Source organism: Lonchura striata, chromosome 14, assembly GCF_050655825.1.
Source record: "Lonchura striata isolate lonStrDom1 chromosome 14, ASM5065582v1, whole genome shotgun sequence".
Classification (NCBI taxonomy): Eukaryota; Metazoa; Chordata; class Aves; order Passeriformes; family Estrildidae; genus Lonchura; species Lonchura striata.
This window is the reverse complement of record NC_140716.1, coordinates 15,048,183-15,062,338: the sequence shown is the minus strand read 5'-3', so window position 1 is coordinate 15,062,338 and position 14,156 is coordinate 15,048,183. Positions and strand designations below refer to the sequence as shown.

Here is a 14,156-nt window from a genome sequence, read left to right as displayed (position 1 = left end):
GCCGCGCCCGCCGCCATGATGGGTGTGGGCAGCCCTGACCGGCCCCGGTGCGGCGGGGGTCCCCCCGTCCCGTCCCGTCCCGAGGGAGCTGGCGGTGCTGCACGGCCACCACGTCCCCTTTGCAGCCTGGTGTGCCCGGCTGCTGCCAGAGCCCACTGCTGGCCTCCCGGGCTGGCACAGGCCGCCCAGGCACTCCCTCACACCCGCTGGGGGCCCTGGGGCGGTGGGAGCGGGGTGCCCGCGGGCCGGGCTGCGGTGGCGTCCCTGTGGCGGGGGCAATGACTTTGTGTCCCCGTGGTCACGGAGGGCTTGAGCCCCCCGAGCTCCCCGCAGGTTTGCAGTGTGCTTTAAGGCACAGGGTTTTAGGGCACGCCACTGCCAGCAGCGCGGCTTGTGGGGCGGGAGCCGGACCCCCGGAGCGGGTTGGCCCGTTCCCGGGGAGGGGATGCCCAGAATAGCTCCGCTATCTGATTCCGAGGGGCCACGGCCGTCTGCTCCGCCGGCTCCCGGGGCTGACATTTGAGCCCAGCCGCGGGACGGGACGGGCTCCCCAGGCCCTCCGGGACAGCAGCGGGATGGCGGGCGGCAGGCGGCGCGGGGGCGGCGGGCGGCGCGGGGGAGCCCGGCAGCACCCGGGGACCCCCGCCCCGGCCTCCGCGCCCGCGCCTCTCTCTGCTGCAGCCACCACGGCCCAGCCACAGGCCGGCGCTGCCCCCAGAACCGGCCGCTCCAAGAAGGCCCCGGTGGAGTCAGCGGTGAGGGCTCCAGACGTGGACTCGCTGGGCTTTCAGGCCATGGACCGCAACGTGCCGGGGCTGTCCCACGTCATCCTGCAGAAGCTCAACATGAAGAGCTATGAGGACTACAAGTGAGTCAGCACCCATGGGTGCCTATTCCCCACCCCTTCCCCCGGGAAGAGCATCCCGTGTGTCCCCAGCTCCCATGGCTCATCCCACCCTCTCGGCTCAGCCCACAGGGAGCTCTTGGGTGGGCCCCTCCAGAGTGCCTGGCTCCCTCTCCCTACCCAGGCCAGGATGCTCCTGATTGGAGCTAAAAAGCTTGGCAGCCTCAGAGGACATCTGCCCCACCGTTGTGGCACAGGGCTGGATTCTGCTCACCTTCTGACATCTGCAGGTCTGCCATGGATGGGAGGAAGAGAGGCAGCGATTTCGGCATCCGGACGTATTTTGACATGTTCCAGAAAATGGAGGACACCTTCAAGTTTTGTGTTGAGTGCAAGAAGCTCCCTAATGCCCTCCCGGACCCCAAAAGCCTCCGGCGTTGTAAAAGGTATGGTGGGGAGATGGTCTGATGGCACAGGGATGGGTGCATCCCTCACTTCCAGCCTGGTAGCTGGGGTGAAGTGAGGGGTCTCTGACCCCAGTGCCCACCTCCAGCCACAGGGCACCCCCAGAACAGTGACACAGCCCTGAGGGGGTGTGGCAAGGAGCCAGGCTTGGTGGGCTGGATTGTGCCCCCCCTCCCAATGGCTGGGCATGCTGCCTGTCTGCCCAGGTGCCAAAACGTGTACTACTGCGGCGTGGCGTGCCAGCGCGCCAACTGGCCGCTGCACAAGAAGTTCTGCAAGAAGCTGAAGCTGGTGGCCCTGGACCGGCTGGTGGAGTGGCTTGTCTTCACAGGTGAGGGATGTGTCCCCCTGGACCTGCCTGACCCCCATCCCCGGCTGCACAGGTGCTGTGGTGGGATGTAGTGTCTTTTTGCCAGCCCCACTCCCACAGCACAGGTGGGACAGGCAACCTGGGCTGTGGCACCACCACTGTATCCTCCAACCTCCTCCTGACGCCCCAGGAGACATCCCGTTTCCCACGGACACCTGGACAAAACCTGCCCGGGACGTGAAGGGCTGGGAGGACTGGTTCTCCATGCAGGAGCAGCTGGAGGAGAAGCTGGGTGCCATCGTGGCCGGGCGGTACATGACCCTGCTGTGGGCCAACGCCGGGAAGCCGCGGCCGGAGGACGCGGAGCTGCGGGAATCCATCCGGCGCCTGGTCACCGACTTCCACTCGCGGCCGCTCACCATCGGCCTGGGACTGCGGCTTTTTGGCATCGACCCTCTCACCAGGCCCCTCACCGTGCACGTGGTGGGGGCTTCCCACGTGGAGACCCTCAACACGCGGCTGACGGACTACGACGAGCTGACACGGATGTTCCCGGGGCACCAGGGCGTGGAGATGGTGATGGTGGGGGTGGACGTGGTGGACGGACCCATCATGAGGCCACCCCTGACCACGCTGGCACCCCGGGGAAAAGTCTATCTCAGCAGCTACAAGGGGCTCTACCACGATTTCTGGGAAAGTCAAGTGGAGACCAAGCTGGCCGCCCCTCCTGACCTGGTGGTGGGCTTTCACCCGGGTAAGTGACTGCACCATGGAGGGGTTGGACCCTCACATCCCACTGCTGGAATAGGGACAACCACAGGGCACAGGGACCTGAGCACCCTGGCATCACCTTTGGCTTGGCCTGAAGGTGGCCTGGGACATACTCAGGGCTTTGCACCAAGGCACATTGGGCAGCTGGGGGGAACCCCTGGGACACAGCTGCCTTGTCTCCCCATCAGGCACTCTGTCTTGCCTGTGTCACCCATCTGCAGGTGAAATGCATCCTTCCCTTCAGGTCTCGGTGCTGTGGCTTAGCCCAGGTCCCAGAGTTTGGGGTGCCCCACATACTGGTGGGGAGCCAGACCCCATCTTGCTGAGGGCTGCCAAACTCACTGCATACTTGGAGTGTCCAGCACAGAGTGGATGCAGTTAGAGCCGGCTTTCCCCGGGGCCAGGGTGGGATGGGAAAGAGGTGAAATCCTCATGGCTGTGTCCCCATAGGTTTCCATGCCTGCCCAGACCTGCTGGCGGGCTGGCTGCCCACCCTGCTGCTGCTGCGGGACTATCGCCTGCCCGTGCTCTTCACCGTGTACAGGTGAGCACAGCCCCAGCGCCCCTGTGAGCTGGCACAGGCACCCAATCACCACGCCTGTCCTCTGTTCTGGCAGTGAGCAGGAGCTGAAGGCCTCCCTGCAGATCCTTGTGGAGCTCGAGACGCACATTGTGGGTTATGCCAGCAACCCCTTTGCCTCACTGCGGCCCGAGCAGGTCTACTCCAGCCCCAACAAGCCGCCCGTCTACTGCAGCTCCCACTACATCGCCCTGCTGGGAGCAGAGGCTGTGCCGGGGGCTGAGGAGCTGGAGGATGATGATGGCTGGCAGGGAGGAGAGCCCAGTGCTGCTGCTGTGGCTGGGGGCACTGCCCCAGGGCTGGGCTGATTCCTGCCTGCCCTGACCGTGCGACCTCCATAGCCTCCAAAGCCTCGCTGCCCATCCAGGACCCCATCCTGGGATCAACGATCCAGAAATGCCTCACTGCACACATGGAGGCCTGGGGGATGCAGCACCCCAGCACAGCCATGGCACCCTTTCACAGCATCAAATAAGTCACTCTCAGCAGCCAGCTGCCGTGTCTCGAGCTTTATTTCCAAAAAGGCCTTTGTTTTCCCAAAGAAAACGAGGGGCTGAGCCCACCCCAGCCCCCCTCGAGCAGCCACGGCCTCTGGAGGGACAGCGAAGGGGACCCTGACTGTGGGACCAGCCGTGCACAGGGCCCTGCAGCCCCTTGGGGTCCGGTGGGGAGCCCCAGCCCAGCGCTTGGCTGTCACTGTCACCCTCACTGTGCCCCCACGCTGGTGCCTACCCCGCAGGGCACTGCTCCAGCCTGGCACCGGCCCGGCTACGGCAGGTGGGCACCAGCTGACACCTCCCCACTGCTCGCCAGCCTCGGTGGCCCTTGCGAAGCCCCGGGGCGGGTGGAGTGGAGGGAAGCGGCTCCTGCGGCATTGCCCGATGCTGCCGGGGCCCGCGCTGGCCCCTCCTGGTACGGCCAGCATGGCAGTGGTGCACTGACCCGTGCGGGCACCCACGGCGGCTCAGGGACGCCAGCGCACCGCAGGGCTGCCCGCGCCCTGACAGCGGCTCCGGGTCCCTGGCTGGGCTCCGCGCCCGTCGGCGGGGCCGGGGGCGGCAGAGCGGGCACAGTCCAGCACGGAGCGGCACCGCCGGCGTCACTCGGCGCCAGCGCGTTCCCGCAGCGCGGGCAGCGTCAGCGTCTCCGGCGCCGACTTCTTCCGCGGGCGAGTCTTGGGGGGAGCCAGGAACTCGGGGGCCTCGTCGCTGAGCGGGGTGGAGGGGGCGCTGGCAGGGGCCGAGTGCGTGGCCGCGGGCTGCCCCACCTCGCTGACCGAGATGGCCGGTGCCACCAGGCCGATGAGCTCGTTGGTGGCCTCCTGCGTCTCCTGCTCGTAGCGCCGCACCTCCTCCATCGTCATCCCTGCCGAGCACAGCCGGGCTTGGGGCCGCTCGGCACGGCCGCGTCCGGCACCCCCTCATCCCGGGCAGCCTGCGCCCCGCGCCCCGATCCCCACCGAGCTGGGGGACAGGGAGGGGACAGGGACTGGGGACAGGGGGACGGGCAGGGAAGGGTACGCTGGGCATCACAGAGAGCTCCCCAACTCCAGCGCCAGCCCAGCCAGCAGAGGGGAAGGGATGGGCAGGCAACGCAGGCAGCGCAGGCAGGGGACACGCAGGGAGGGCAGCCGGAAGGGGGGACACTCTGCCGCGGGGTGCAGGGGGGGCACAAGCCCCCCTGCCTGCACCCACCCCCTGGCAGCAAGGCGGGGTCCAGAGTGTCCGTCCCTGGCAGGCAGAGGGGCTTAGGGGTGCTGGCTCCCCAGCTTTTGATTTGTGGCCACTTGCATCTGAGTCTCGAAGGCCCGGACCTCTTCCAGGGACATGTCTGGAAGGCAGAGAGCTGCTCACCGGTTTGGCCTGGCACCCACCGCCAGCTGTCACCAAACCTGTCCCTGTGCCTGCACGTGCATGTCCCTGCCAGAACGGAGGTGCAGGCAGCACAGGCAGGGTGCTGAGACTCCTCTGCCCATCCTCCCCGAGGGGTGCAGGGGAGCGTGCAGCGTGCAGGGGTGAGCTGGAAGTGTAGACAGAGAAGGAAGCACAGGCAGGGCAGGCAATGCAGGCAGCACAGGCAATACAGGCAGGGCAGGGAGCACAGGCAGTGCAGGCAATGCAGGCAGTGCAGGCAGGGCAAGCAGGGCAGGCAGAGCAGGCACAGGCAGAGGACGAGCAGAAGCTGTGGTGGGGTCAGTGGCATCAGCAGTCTGACCTGCAGCCCCTCCCTCCCTGGGCACCGTGTGCCCCCCTCCCCACTGTGCTGGGGTGACCCCACGGACTCACCACACCACTCGTCCACCCAGGCAAAAGCCTGACGGTGTCCGATCAGCAGGATGTCCCGGATCACCTGCAACACCATAGGAGTCAGCACCCTGTCACTGTCCTCCCAGTGCCCCCCTGCCCCGCCTTGGGCCCCCCTCACCTTGTGCACAAACTGCTCCACCCGCGTCTGCAGCCCCCACACCTCGAACTTGACGCTCACCAGTTTGTAGGAGCACATGATGGGCTGGGTGTGCTGGCGCCAGCCCTCCCGCAGCGGCCCCCGGCCCGTCTTGGCCGAGCTGAAGAAACGGGGGTCCTGGGGGGATGGGGAACATCAGGGTCAGAGTCCCTCCTTGGGACAGGAGACAAGGGGTGGCTCCATGGAACGCCCTCATCCCCATCCCTGGTACCTCCAGGCTGCGGTAGTAGCGCTCAGGGATCTCATCGAAGGCGATGTCCAGGAAAGAGACCTCATGGTCGCCCAGGATTTTGTCACTGTGGAAGATCTGGGGAGGGGAGGGAGGGTGAGTGACATGGGCCACAGGTGACAAGTTTGCCAGTTCTCAGCTGCAGTGCGCACTCACATTCTCGCTGTCCCCGCAGTTGTCCTCGTACTTGGTCTCGATGTAGATGGAGAACTTGGGCAGGAAGGAGCACTGCAGGGAGTGGCTGTCAGCTGCTCCCCCAGGGACACCATTCCCTGGGATGCCCACCTGAGGGACACCCCACCCCGAGGGACACTCCAGCCCCAACCATGCCCATCCCCAAAAGATGTGCAGTCCAGGGACACTGACCCTGAGGGACATCCACCTCCAAGGATGATCATCCTCAAGGAACACCCAGCCACAAGGACACCCTCTCCAGGGGAATCCCATCCCCAAGGAAATCTGAGCCCCAAGGGACGCCCACCCTGAGAGATGCCCAGCCCTAAGGCCACCCACCCAAGGGCCACCCACCATGGTGACACCCACCCTGAGGGACACCCACTCCTAAAGGATACCCGTCCCAAAGGACACCCGCCCCCAAAAATGCCCCTCACAGCACCGCCATTCCAGCCATCTGCTGGGGGAGGGGACAGGTCATCCCATGCCACCTCCTTACCGTGTACTCTGCAGGGACACCATGGCACAGCGGCATCACAGGGTGGCATCGCCGGGTCACATCACAGGGGAGAGAGGGAGCAGTGAGACTGGGGACAGCTCCTGCAGCCCCCCACCGCTGGGCAGGGACAGGGTGCCCTGGGGTGCCCATCCCACGCCCTGCCCGGGGCTCACCCGTGATGGTGTAGGGGTAGTAGTTCCAGGCCTTCTCGGTGATGTAGAAGATGCGGGGGGTCACTGCCCGTGCCCAGCTCGGCAGTTTGCTGTGGGCACCGTGTCAGGGGGACCCCCTCAGGACAGGTGCCACCCAGCCCTGCACTGCCAAACACAGCCTGGCTCTGGGGCCCCCATTGCCACCCCAGGAACCCCACCTGCTACCTGTCACCTTCGCCTCCACCCCAGGATACCCCCAGAGACCCTCACCTGCACCTCAGGACCCTCATCTGCATCCCAGCACCTCTCCCAGGAGCCACTGCAACCTCCCCAGCACCTGCATCTGTATTCCAACACTGTCATGTGCACCCCAGGGACCCCTGTCACCTCCCAGGACCCTCACCCCTGCCCCAGCTCCTCACCATTCACCCTCACCTCCACTCCAGGATACCTCCAGGGACCCTCACCTGCACCTCAGAACATCCCCAAGGAGACCTGTTACCTCCCCAGGAGCCTCATTTACAGCCCTGGATCATTACCTGCTCCTTACAACACCCTCAGGGACTCCTGTCACCTCCCCAGGGTCCCAGCATTCCGCCACCAGAGACCCCTGCCACCTCCCCAGCACCTTCATCTGCACACCAGGACCCCCCAGGGATCTGTGCCAGCTCCTCATCCCCACCCCAGTGCCCCCATCCTCTCCTCAGGTTCCCCACCTCCTCCCCAGGCACCCTGACCCCCTCCCCAGGGAACAGCCACCCTCCATCCTGGACCCTCACCCCTTCCCCAGGACCCCTCCACCTCCCAGAGCCCCCCCGGTGCTCCTGTCCCCTCCCAGCACCCCGGCAGGATCGGGACCCCCTGGGGAGTCGGGAGGTGGGTTTTGATTAATTTTCAGGCGTTATAAATAAATTTCAGGCGAGAGTGAATCGTGAGCGCTGCAGCTAAAAATAACCTGTCTCACACCAGCAGCCCCTGGTGGGGAGCAGCCCGTGGCCGCAGGCAGGGGAGGGGACACGGGGACAGTGGTGCTGGGGGGCAGCCACTGCCCCACGGTGACACCCCAGGGCCAGGGCATTGCCAAACCCCCGACCAGGCACCCAGCAGCACCCAGAGGTGGGTGCCCACCAGAGAGGGGTGGGTGCACCTCTGCAAGGTGGGTGCATGTCCTGGGGTGGGTGCAGCCCATGAGAAGAGGGCAGCCCCCCAGAGATGGGGTGAACCCCTAGGATGGATGGAACCCCAGGTGAACACCCTGGGACAGCTCCCAAGGATGGGTGCAGCCCTGAAGACAAGTGCCCCCCAGGAGATGGGTGCAGCCCCCCAAGATCAGAGCACCCCAGGAGATGGATACACCCTGAGAGATAAGGGCAGTCCCCAAAGTTGGATGCACTCCCCAAAAATGGGTGCACCCCAGGACTTGGAGACCCCACTGGGAGACACAAACATGCAGCCCTTGGAGATGGGTGGGTGGGTGCTTGGGAGATGGGTGCAGCCCCCCAAGATCGGTGCAGCACCCCAGGAGATGGGAGCACTCCTGGGAAATGATGGAGGGAGCCCAGGAAATAATGGGGTTACCCTGGGAATCAGCCACTCTGCAGCGTGTCCAGGAGCCAGGATGGAGGTTCCCCAGGAATTCTGGAGGAAGAGCTGGGGCCACCCCGCTGCCTGCCCGTGCCCCCCACGCCGTGCCCCCCCCAGCAGCCAGCACAGGCTCACCTGGAGAGGTGGACACGCTTCTCGGTGAACTGGCCGGGGCCGTGCACGGGGTCCTCGTGGGGCTCGTTCTTCACCACCTCCACGCCCTCGCCCTTCTCGCTCTCCTGGTGGCTGTGCTTGCTGATGGTGTAGAGCTGCCCCACGCGGTACTGCAAGCGCAGAGCCCGCCCTCAGTGCCGCCGGCCCCGGCACAGCCTGGGGGCCGAGCCACGCTGCCGAGAGGGGAAACTGAGGCACGGAGCAAGGGGTGGCAGACCCTGAGCCGTGCAGCGGGCAGGGCATTCCTGGGGCACCCTGTGTGAGCTCCCGTGTCCCTAGGCTGTCCCAGCTCCCAGGCGAGGGCTGGATCCTGCTCTCCCTGTGCTCCCACTGCCTTGAAGAATGCTTGGAGGTTTTCTACTCGGCAAACTACCTGGGAGCCAGGGCAAAATGTATCTCTATGATATATGTGGATGTGTCTGTGTCAGTATATAGCCATAAGGGTGTAGATGTGCATTTGGTGATGCAGCTGTGCAATTAGGGTTTGACTGTTCTGCTGAAGATCCCATTCACCACCGCAATCACCAGCAGGATTTTACCATCCCACTCTACCTAAACAAAAACCTTCTCCAGGTGCATCCAAGGAGGGATGACACCCCAAGGAGGGGTGGGCACCACTGTAGGTCCCCGCTCCCCAAAACGTTGGCACCACGAGAGACCTTTGCCCGGGGGTGCTGCCAGCTGTCAGCGCCGTTTGCCGATGCCATTCAGGCTCCCTGCCGGGGCAGGGATGGAGTTTATGGTCCCTGTCGTGCCACGGGCATCCAAACCCCAGGTGCCCTTCTCCTGCTGGTCCATCCCCTGGTCCTGCCGTGCCCCGGTGCTGCCGTCGGGCTCTGTGCCCCGTGGTCGCCGTGCTCAGGGTCGGGATGTCCCCCCACCCGCACCCCAAGGCTCGGCCCTAGCCCATCCCCATCCCTGCCACAAGCCGTGCCCCAGCTAAGGGGTCACCGCGTCCCTCCCAGGGCAGGAACCGATCCCGGGGAGCTGCTCGGGGTGTGAGACCCGCACCCCACCCCTCCATCGGCGCGTCCGTCCCCGCTGGCCCGGCGCGGCCCCTCACCTCCTCGGTGGTGAGCGGCATGCAGATGCGGTACTCCTTGACGAGCATGGTGACACTTCGGGCGGGGTGGCACGGGCAGGGTGGGCAGCACGGGGGTCAGGCGGAGGCGTCGGCGCTGCCGGGGACGCGGCTCATGCTGGGGACAGCGGAGCGGGGCGGACGCGCCGCCGCCTCCCACGCTCCCGTCCCAGCGCCCGCGCTGGAGGCGGCCGCCCGCTCGCCGTGACTTCACGAGCCGTTGCCATGGCAGTGGCGTGAGGTCACCCGTGCGAGGAGCAGCCTGGGTGTACCCAGCTGGGGACACCCCGGCACCCCAAAACCCTCCCGGTGTTAATCCTTTCCCTGCCAGGCCGACAAACGCGCCCCTACCCGGCTGGCTTGGAGCACGCCTGTCTCCCCAAAATAGGGTGCCGTCCCTTCGGGGTGCCACATCCCCAGCCAGCTGCGGCGGCCAGTGCAGCAAGAGGGTTGCAGGGACATGAGGATGCGGTCAGACTTGCCCGATGCCCCTGAGGACCCACCCCTGGGCACCCACACTGTCCTGTCCTGAGGGGTGCTCCCCGGCAGCAGAGGATCATGTCCCTGATGTAGGACATCCCTTGCCCGGGCAGGAGTTGGATCCCTTCCCCCAGCACCTGTCCCAGCCAGCACCCACCCCGGGGCTGCCCCCCAGCACCCACCACACCCATGGCACTGCCAGCCTGTCACACTCCTAGGGCTGGGGATGCTCAGAGTGAGTATCAGGACAGCTCAGGGGGCTCCTGGGTGGACCCCCCAGCCCCACAGAGAAGAGAGGGGACGTGGGCCCTCCTGAAAGTCACCCCGCATGGGGGTTAGGCCTTGGAAAGGCAGATGGGAGCTCACATGGGATTTTGTCTGGAGGCAACTTGTCCAGCTGGGGACACAGGAACATCCTTGGGGGTACAGGGTCACAGCAGGACACAAAGGCGTCTTTGGGGGCACCGGGGGACACAGGAGTGTCCCTGAGGCCACAAAGCCATCTGAGGCTACAGGGGCATCCCTGGGGGACACAGACACCCTGCTGACAGGGCAGAGGGCTGGGTGCTGGTGCCAGATGCAGGAACCCCAATACCGGGGCAGAGGCAGCCCCGGCAAACGGGAGGGGACACGCCGGGGACTCACCGGAGCGCTGCAGGGCACGGCATTCCCCTCCCCATCCCGGCAGCTCGGAACGGCCCCGCCGGGTGGAGAAGGAGGAGCCCCCCGGCCGGGCTCAGCCGCCCCTTCCCCACCGCCGCATCCCCCCCGGGCCGGATCCCGCCGCCCCCCGCTGCCCGCACTCACCGGCCCGCGCCGGTGCCCGCTCCCACCGCCGCCGCCGCCGCCGCCGTGCCCCGGCCGTCCCGGGCCGTGCGCAGGAGCGAGCCGCCCCCCGCACCGCCTCCCGCGCCGCGGCACACCGACCCCTAGGGGGAGGAATGCACCGGCACCGCACCGGCACCGGCACCGCACCGGCGCCGCACCGGCACCGGCACCGCACCGGCACCGCACCGCACCGGCACCGCACCGGCACCGCACCGCGCCTGGACCGGCACCGCACCGGCACCGCACCGGCACCGCACCGGCACCGGCACCGCACCAGCACCGCAGTGACAGCGACACCGGCACCACGGCACCGTGGCACGGCACCGAGAGACCCTCCAGCATCAGGGCTCCTCTGGCACGGCGCAGACCGGCACCGGGGCACCCCTGGCACGGCACAGACCGGCACCGGGGCTTCCCGCACCCACCAGGTCTCAGGTCCTCCCAGCGACCCCCAGCACCGCCCTGTGCCCCAGCTGGGAGATGCCCCGATGGGATGGGCATCCACCCTGAGCTCCTGGGATGCACCCCCCCGGGACCCCCCAAAGTTCCTCCAGCCACTCACCTGCCCCCCGCTGCCAGCCTGGCCCCTGTCCCCCCGCACCCCACGTGCTGGCACTGCCCACGGGCCACCCACAGCCACGCGTTACCAGCACGGCTCCTCGCCAGTGACACCGCTGTCCCTCCCTGTGCCTCCCGTCCTCCTTCCTCTGCCGATTTCCATCATCCTGGGCATTGCTGTACTGGGCTGTGCCTCGCCACTGTCATTTTCCTGTTATTTCCTCCTAAAACTCTGCCATGCCCTCTAGGCCTGCTGCCCATCAGTGCCAGCGTGATGGCCACTGTGGGGACAGGGATCGGGCAAAGGGAATGCCCCCCAGGGCATCCTGTGGTGTTGACATCACTGGCACTGCGGTGGCCCATCACTGCGGTGGCCCTGGCACTGGCCATAGAAGTCCCACCTGCCCAGGCACTGGGGTACCTGTGGGCTCTTTCGTGATTGCCAGTCTGTGCCACCTGCTGGCGGTGGGAGCCCCACTTTGTGTCACCCTGTGAGCCCCAGGGCAGCAGGGATGGCCCCAGGCTGTGGCCAGGACAAGCAGTGGCAGAAGGAGCAGCATGGGGACAGTGGCCCCAAAACCTGCCAGGGTGCCCCACGGGCACCCATCCCACATCCGGGAGCGCGGTGCCAGGAGCTCTGCCCGCTGGCACACCTTCCCTGCCTGCCCTGCACTGCTGCCTTCTTCCCACGTACCAGCCTTTGGTGTCACTGTCCCCCCGTGGGACAATGTGTGTCAGTGCCCCCAGCTCTGCTGGCACTGGGTGGCAGCCACCCCCCCTCCCCGTTTTCCCCCGGGAGGGGACACCACAGCAGCCCCCAAAGGAGGACTCCAGCCTCCGTGGCTGGAACCAAACCCCGCAGGGCTCCCACTGGGGTGACTGTGGTGGTGACAAGGACCTGGCCATGCTGGTGACAAGTACCTGGCAGGCTGTCAGCCCCCCCAACAGCTGCATTCCTTCTGAACCTGTTTGGCAGGGCCCCGTCCAAGTACCAAGAAAGAGGCATCCGGGTTGGGCTTTTCCTGGTCATGCCCTGCTTCACTGCAGTGCGGGGTGAACAAGGAGTGGGAAGGAATTTCTGGAGCCTGGTGCTCCCACAGTGCTGCTGGTGCCCCCCAAAGTCACCCGCAGCTGCCAGCGCCAATGGTGCCCACCAGCTTCTTACCCCCCAGCAGGGATCCTGCAGAGGGTTGGGAAGGGGAAGAAAGAGGAAGCAGAAACAAGTGAAAAATGACCCAGTTTAATCCCAAAGCCCCCTCAAGCTCCAGAGTGAGCCCGGCGTGGCCCCTCCAGCCCCGTGTCTGTGCAGCCCGTGGGGCCCCGGGCTGAGCGCAGCCCTGGGAGCACCCCTGGCTCTCCGTGCAGCGCGGGGACAAGGAGCTCTCCGAGGCACCCGGCCTCTTCCTCAGCTCCACCGGCAGCCCCGCACCGGCACCGCCACCGGCACCGGCCCCCAGCCCGTCCCACCACCCCCAACCCCGCCCCGAGCCCTTAGGGAGGTGCCCTGAAAAAGACCATCCTGGTGGAGTAAACCAGGTCCACCAAGTAGGCGATGAGGTTGAAGATGGTGAGGAAGGTGACCCCCAGGTGCTTGTTCCACCAGCAGTCCGTGCCGCAGGGGTCGGGGCGGCTCTGTCCCCGGAAGCTGTAGAGGGGCCACAGGATGGTGGCAGTGAGGTACATCAGCAGGGCCAGGAAGCTGTAGCCCACCAGCACCTTCTCCAGCGGGCAGGGAATGTAGGTGAGGCAGCGGCCGATGGTGACGATGATGATGAGGAGGGTGAAGATGAAGCAGATGGAGTAGACAGCCACGCACCACATCAGGCCAGGTTCTGTATTGTATTCATCCAGCAAGGAGAAGATCAGGCAAGCCACGTAGGCTTCAAAGACCTTGAGGAGCCCAGGCACGGTGGAGAGGAAGCTGCTGATGTCCCCGGGCTTGGCGCGGGTCAGCGACACCTCGACGGCGTAGGCGAGGAAGCAGAGGCAGGAGGCGGCGGTGGCCACGGCCTGCCGGGCACACTGGCTGCTGCTGCAGGGGCTGTGGATGAAGGTGGCAGGGAAGACCACCGAGGAGGTGAAGACCATCAAAGCGGCCAGCATGGAGAAAGCCGAGGTGAAGTCGTCCCAGGAGAGCGGCAGCAGAGGGTAGAGCTCCAGCAGCTCCAGCAGCAGCACCAGCAGCGTCACGGCGAAGCAGAAGCACCAGGTGAACATGCACCACGTCCCGTAGGGACCCCCAAAGTGCCCGGTGGAGGCCACCAAGCTGAAGGTGAGGCAGGACAGCAGGACGGCGAGGAGCCGGGCGATGCCCACCCAGGAGGTGAGGGCGCGGAGGTTCACCGTGGCCATGCTGCGGCCGCTCTGTGCCCACGCCGCGCCGGGCAGTGCGTGCTGCCCGCAGCCACTCCTATCTGGCAGCTGGGGAAGAGGGGTGGGGCCCAGGGCAGGGAGCCACCAGCCCCTCCCGAGCCACCCGTGCCAGGGACCCCCGGCCCCGCTGCCGCTGCCACCACGCCGGGTGCTGCTGGGGGCTTGGCGGCGGGTGGATCATTAACTCGGGGCCGGGCAAAGGGTGGTGACACCGAGACCTGAGACCTTCCGTGGGGGCGGGCAGGAAGCCACCATGTGCCACCTGGCAGCGAGCCCCAGCCCCGCCTACGGCAGGAGGTACAAAAGGGCCTTTCATGCACCCCCAGAGTACCGGGGGGGGCACCCCGACGCTCTGACAGGCACCAGGGCTTAGTACAGCGGGGCAGCACCCACTGGGTGCCCCTGAGGGTTTTAGGGGCTGCACCCAGTATGGTGCCCCTGGCAGGAGGGTGCCACAGCTGGGTGTAACTCCTTCACACCCTTGCAGGCAACATTTCCACACCCCTCCGGCACCTCTGCTCCCCTCCCGGCACCTCCACCGCCTGATAAGTGGTTTAAAGTCCAGCTGTGCCAGCTGCCTGACTGGGCAGC

General features: G+C 66.4%; 3 protein-coding genes across 6 annotated transcripts; 1 reads left to right on the top strand and 2 right to left on the bottom strand.

Moving 5' to 3' along the window:
- The first annotated feature begins 46 nt into the window (after window positions 1–46).
- MSS51 (MSS51 mitochondrial translational activator) lies at window positions 47–3,462 on the top strand. The gene is made up of 6 exons (XM_021529708.4): window positions 47–868; window positions 1,135–1,290; window positions 1,516–1,640; window positions 1,810–2,373; window positions 2,841–2,934; window positions 3,008–3,462. Exons 1-6 carry the CDS (start codon window positions 576–578, stop codon window positions 3,276–3,278), a joined length of 1,503 nt encoding a protein of 500 aa, XP_021385383.3. The 5' UTR covers window positions 47–575; the 3' UTR covers window positions 3,279–3,462.
- Window positions 3,463–3,464: 2 nt separating this feature from the next.
- LOC110470237 (cytoplasmic phosphatidylinositol transfer protein 1) lies at window positions 3,465–10,744 on the bottom strand. 4 transcript variants are annotated; one of them, XR_014958549.1, is made up of 9 exons: window positions 9,309–9,640; window positions 8,207–8,355; window positions 6,336–6,597; window positions 5,819–5,890; window positions 5,645–5,740; window positions 5,395–5,550; window positions 5,256–5,319; window positions 4,665–4,800; window positions 3,465–4,335 (listed from the first exon to the last, which is right to left on the bottom strand). XR_014958549.1 is itself a non-coding variant. In XM_085592533.1 (9 exons), exons 2-9 carry the CDS (start codon window positions 9,354–9,356, stop codon window positions 4,070–4,072), a joined length of 1,113 nt encoding a protein of 370 aa, XP_085448659.1. In that variant the 5' UTR covers window positions 9,357–9,423; window positions 10,614–10,744; the 3' UTR covers window positions 3,465–4,069. The 4 variants fall into 4 exon arrangements, 3 of the variants coding, with proteins under 3 accessions (XP_085448659.1, XP_085448660.1, XP_077642917.2); XM_085592533.1 differs by lacking the exon at window positions 4,665–4,800 and adding an exon at window positions 10,614–10,744 and having other exon boundaries at window positions 9,309–9,423; XM_085592534.1 differs by lacking the exon at window positions 4,665–4,800 and having other exon boundaries at window positions 5,455–5,550; window positions 9,309–9,644.
- A 1,672-nt stretch (window positions 10,745–12,416) lies between these two features.
- LOC110470225 (myeloid-associated differentiation marker-like) lies at window positions 12,417–14,116 on the bottom strand. Its single transcript, XM_021529709.4, has one exon. The coding sequence runs from the start codon at window positions 13,542–13,544 to the stop codon at window positions 12,684–12,686; it is 861 nt and encodes a 286-aa protein (XP_021385384.1). The 5' UTR covers window positions 13,545–14,116; the 3' UTR covers window positions 12,417–12,683.
- Between the last annotated feature and the right edge of the window lie 40 nt (window positions 14,117–14,156).

What these genes read in the sequence shown, in the direction of transcription:
- MSS51 (XM_021529708.4), top strand. Translation starts at nt 576, where the DNA reads ATGGCGGGCGGCAGGCGGCGCGGGGGCGGCGGGCGGCGCGGGGGAGCC. An exon ending in AAGAGCTATGAGGACTACAA is followed by an intron (nt 869 to 1,134) that starts GTGAGTCAGCAC and finishes TGACATCTGCAG; the next exon opens with GTCTGCCATGGATGGGAGGA. An exon ending in GTGCTCTTCACCGTGTACAG is followed by an intron (nt 2,935 to 3,007) that starts GTGAGCACAGCC and finishes CTGTTCTGGCAG; the next exon opens with TGAGCAGGAGCTGAAGGCCT.
- LOC110470237 (XM_085592533.1), bottom strand. Translation starts at nt 9,356, where the DNA reads ATGCTCGTCAAGGAGTACCGCATCTGCATGCCGCTCACCACCGAGGAG. An exon ending in AAGCGTGTCCACCTCTCCAG is followed by an intron (nt 6,598 to 8,206) that starts GTGAGCCTGTGC and finishes CGGTGCCCACAG; the next exon opens with CAAACTGCCGAGCTGGGCAC. An exon ending in CTGGGTGGACGAGTGGTGTG is followed by an intron (nt 4,336 to 5,255) that starts GTGAGTCCGTGG and finishes TGTGCTCGGCAG; the next exon opens with GGATGACGATGGAGGAGGTG.
- LOC110470225 (XM_021529709.4), bottom strand. Translation starts at nt 13,544, where the DNA reads ATGGCCACGGTGAACCTCCGCGCCCTCACCTCCTGGGTGGGCATCGCC.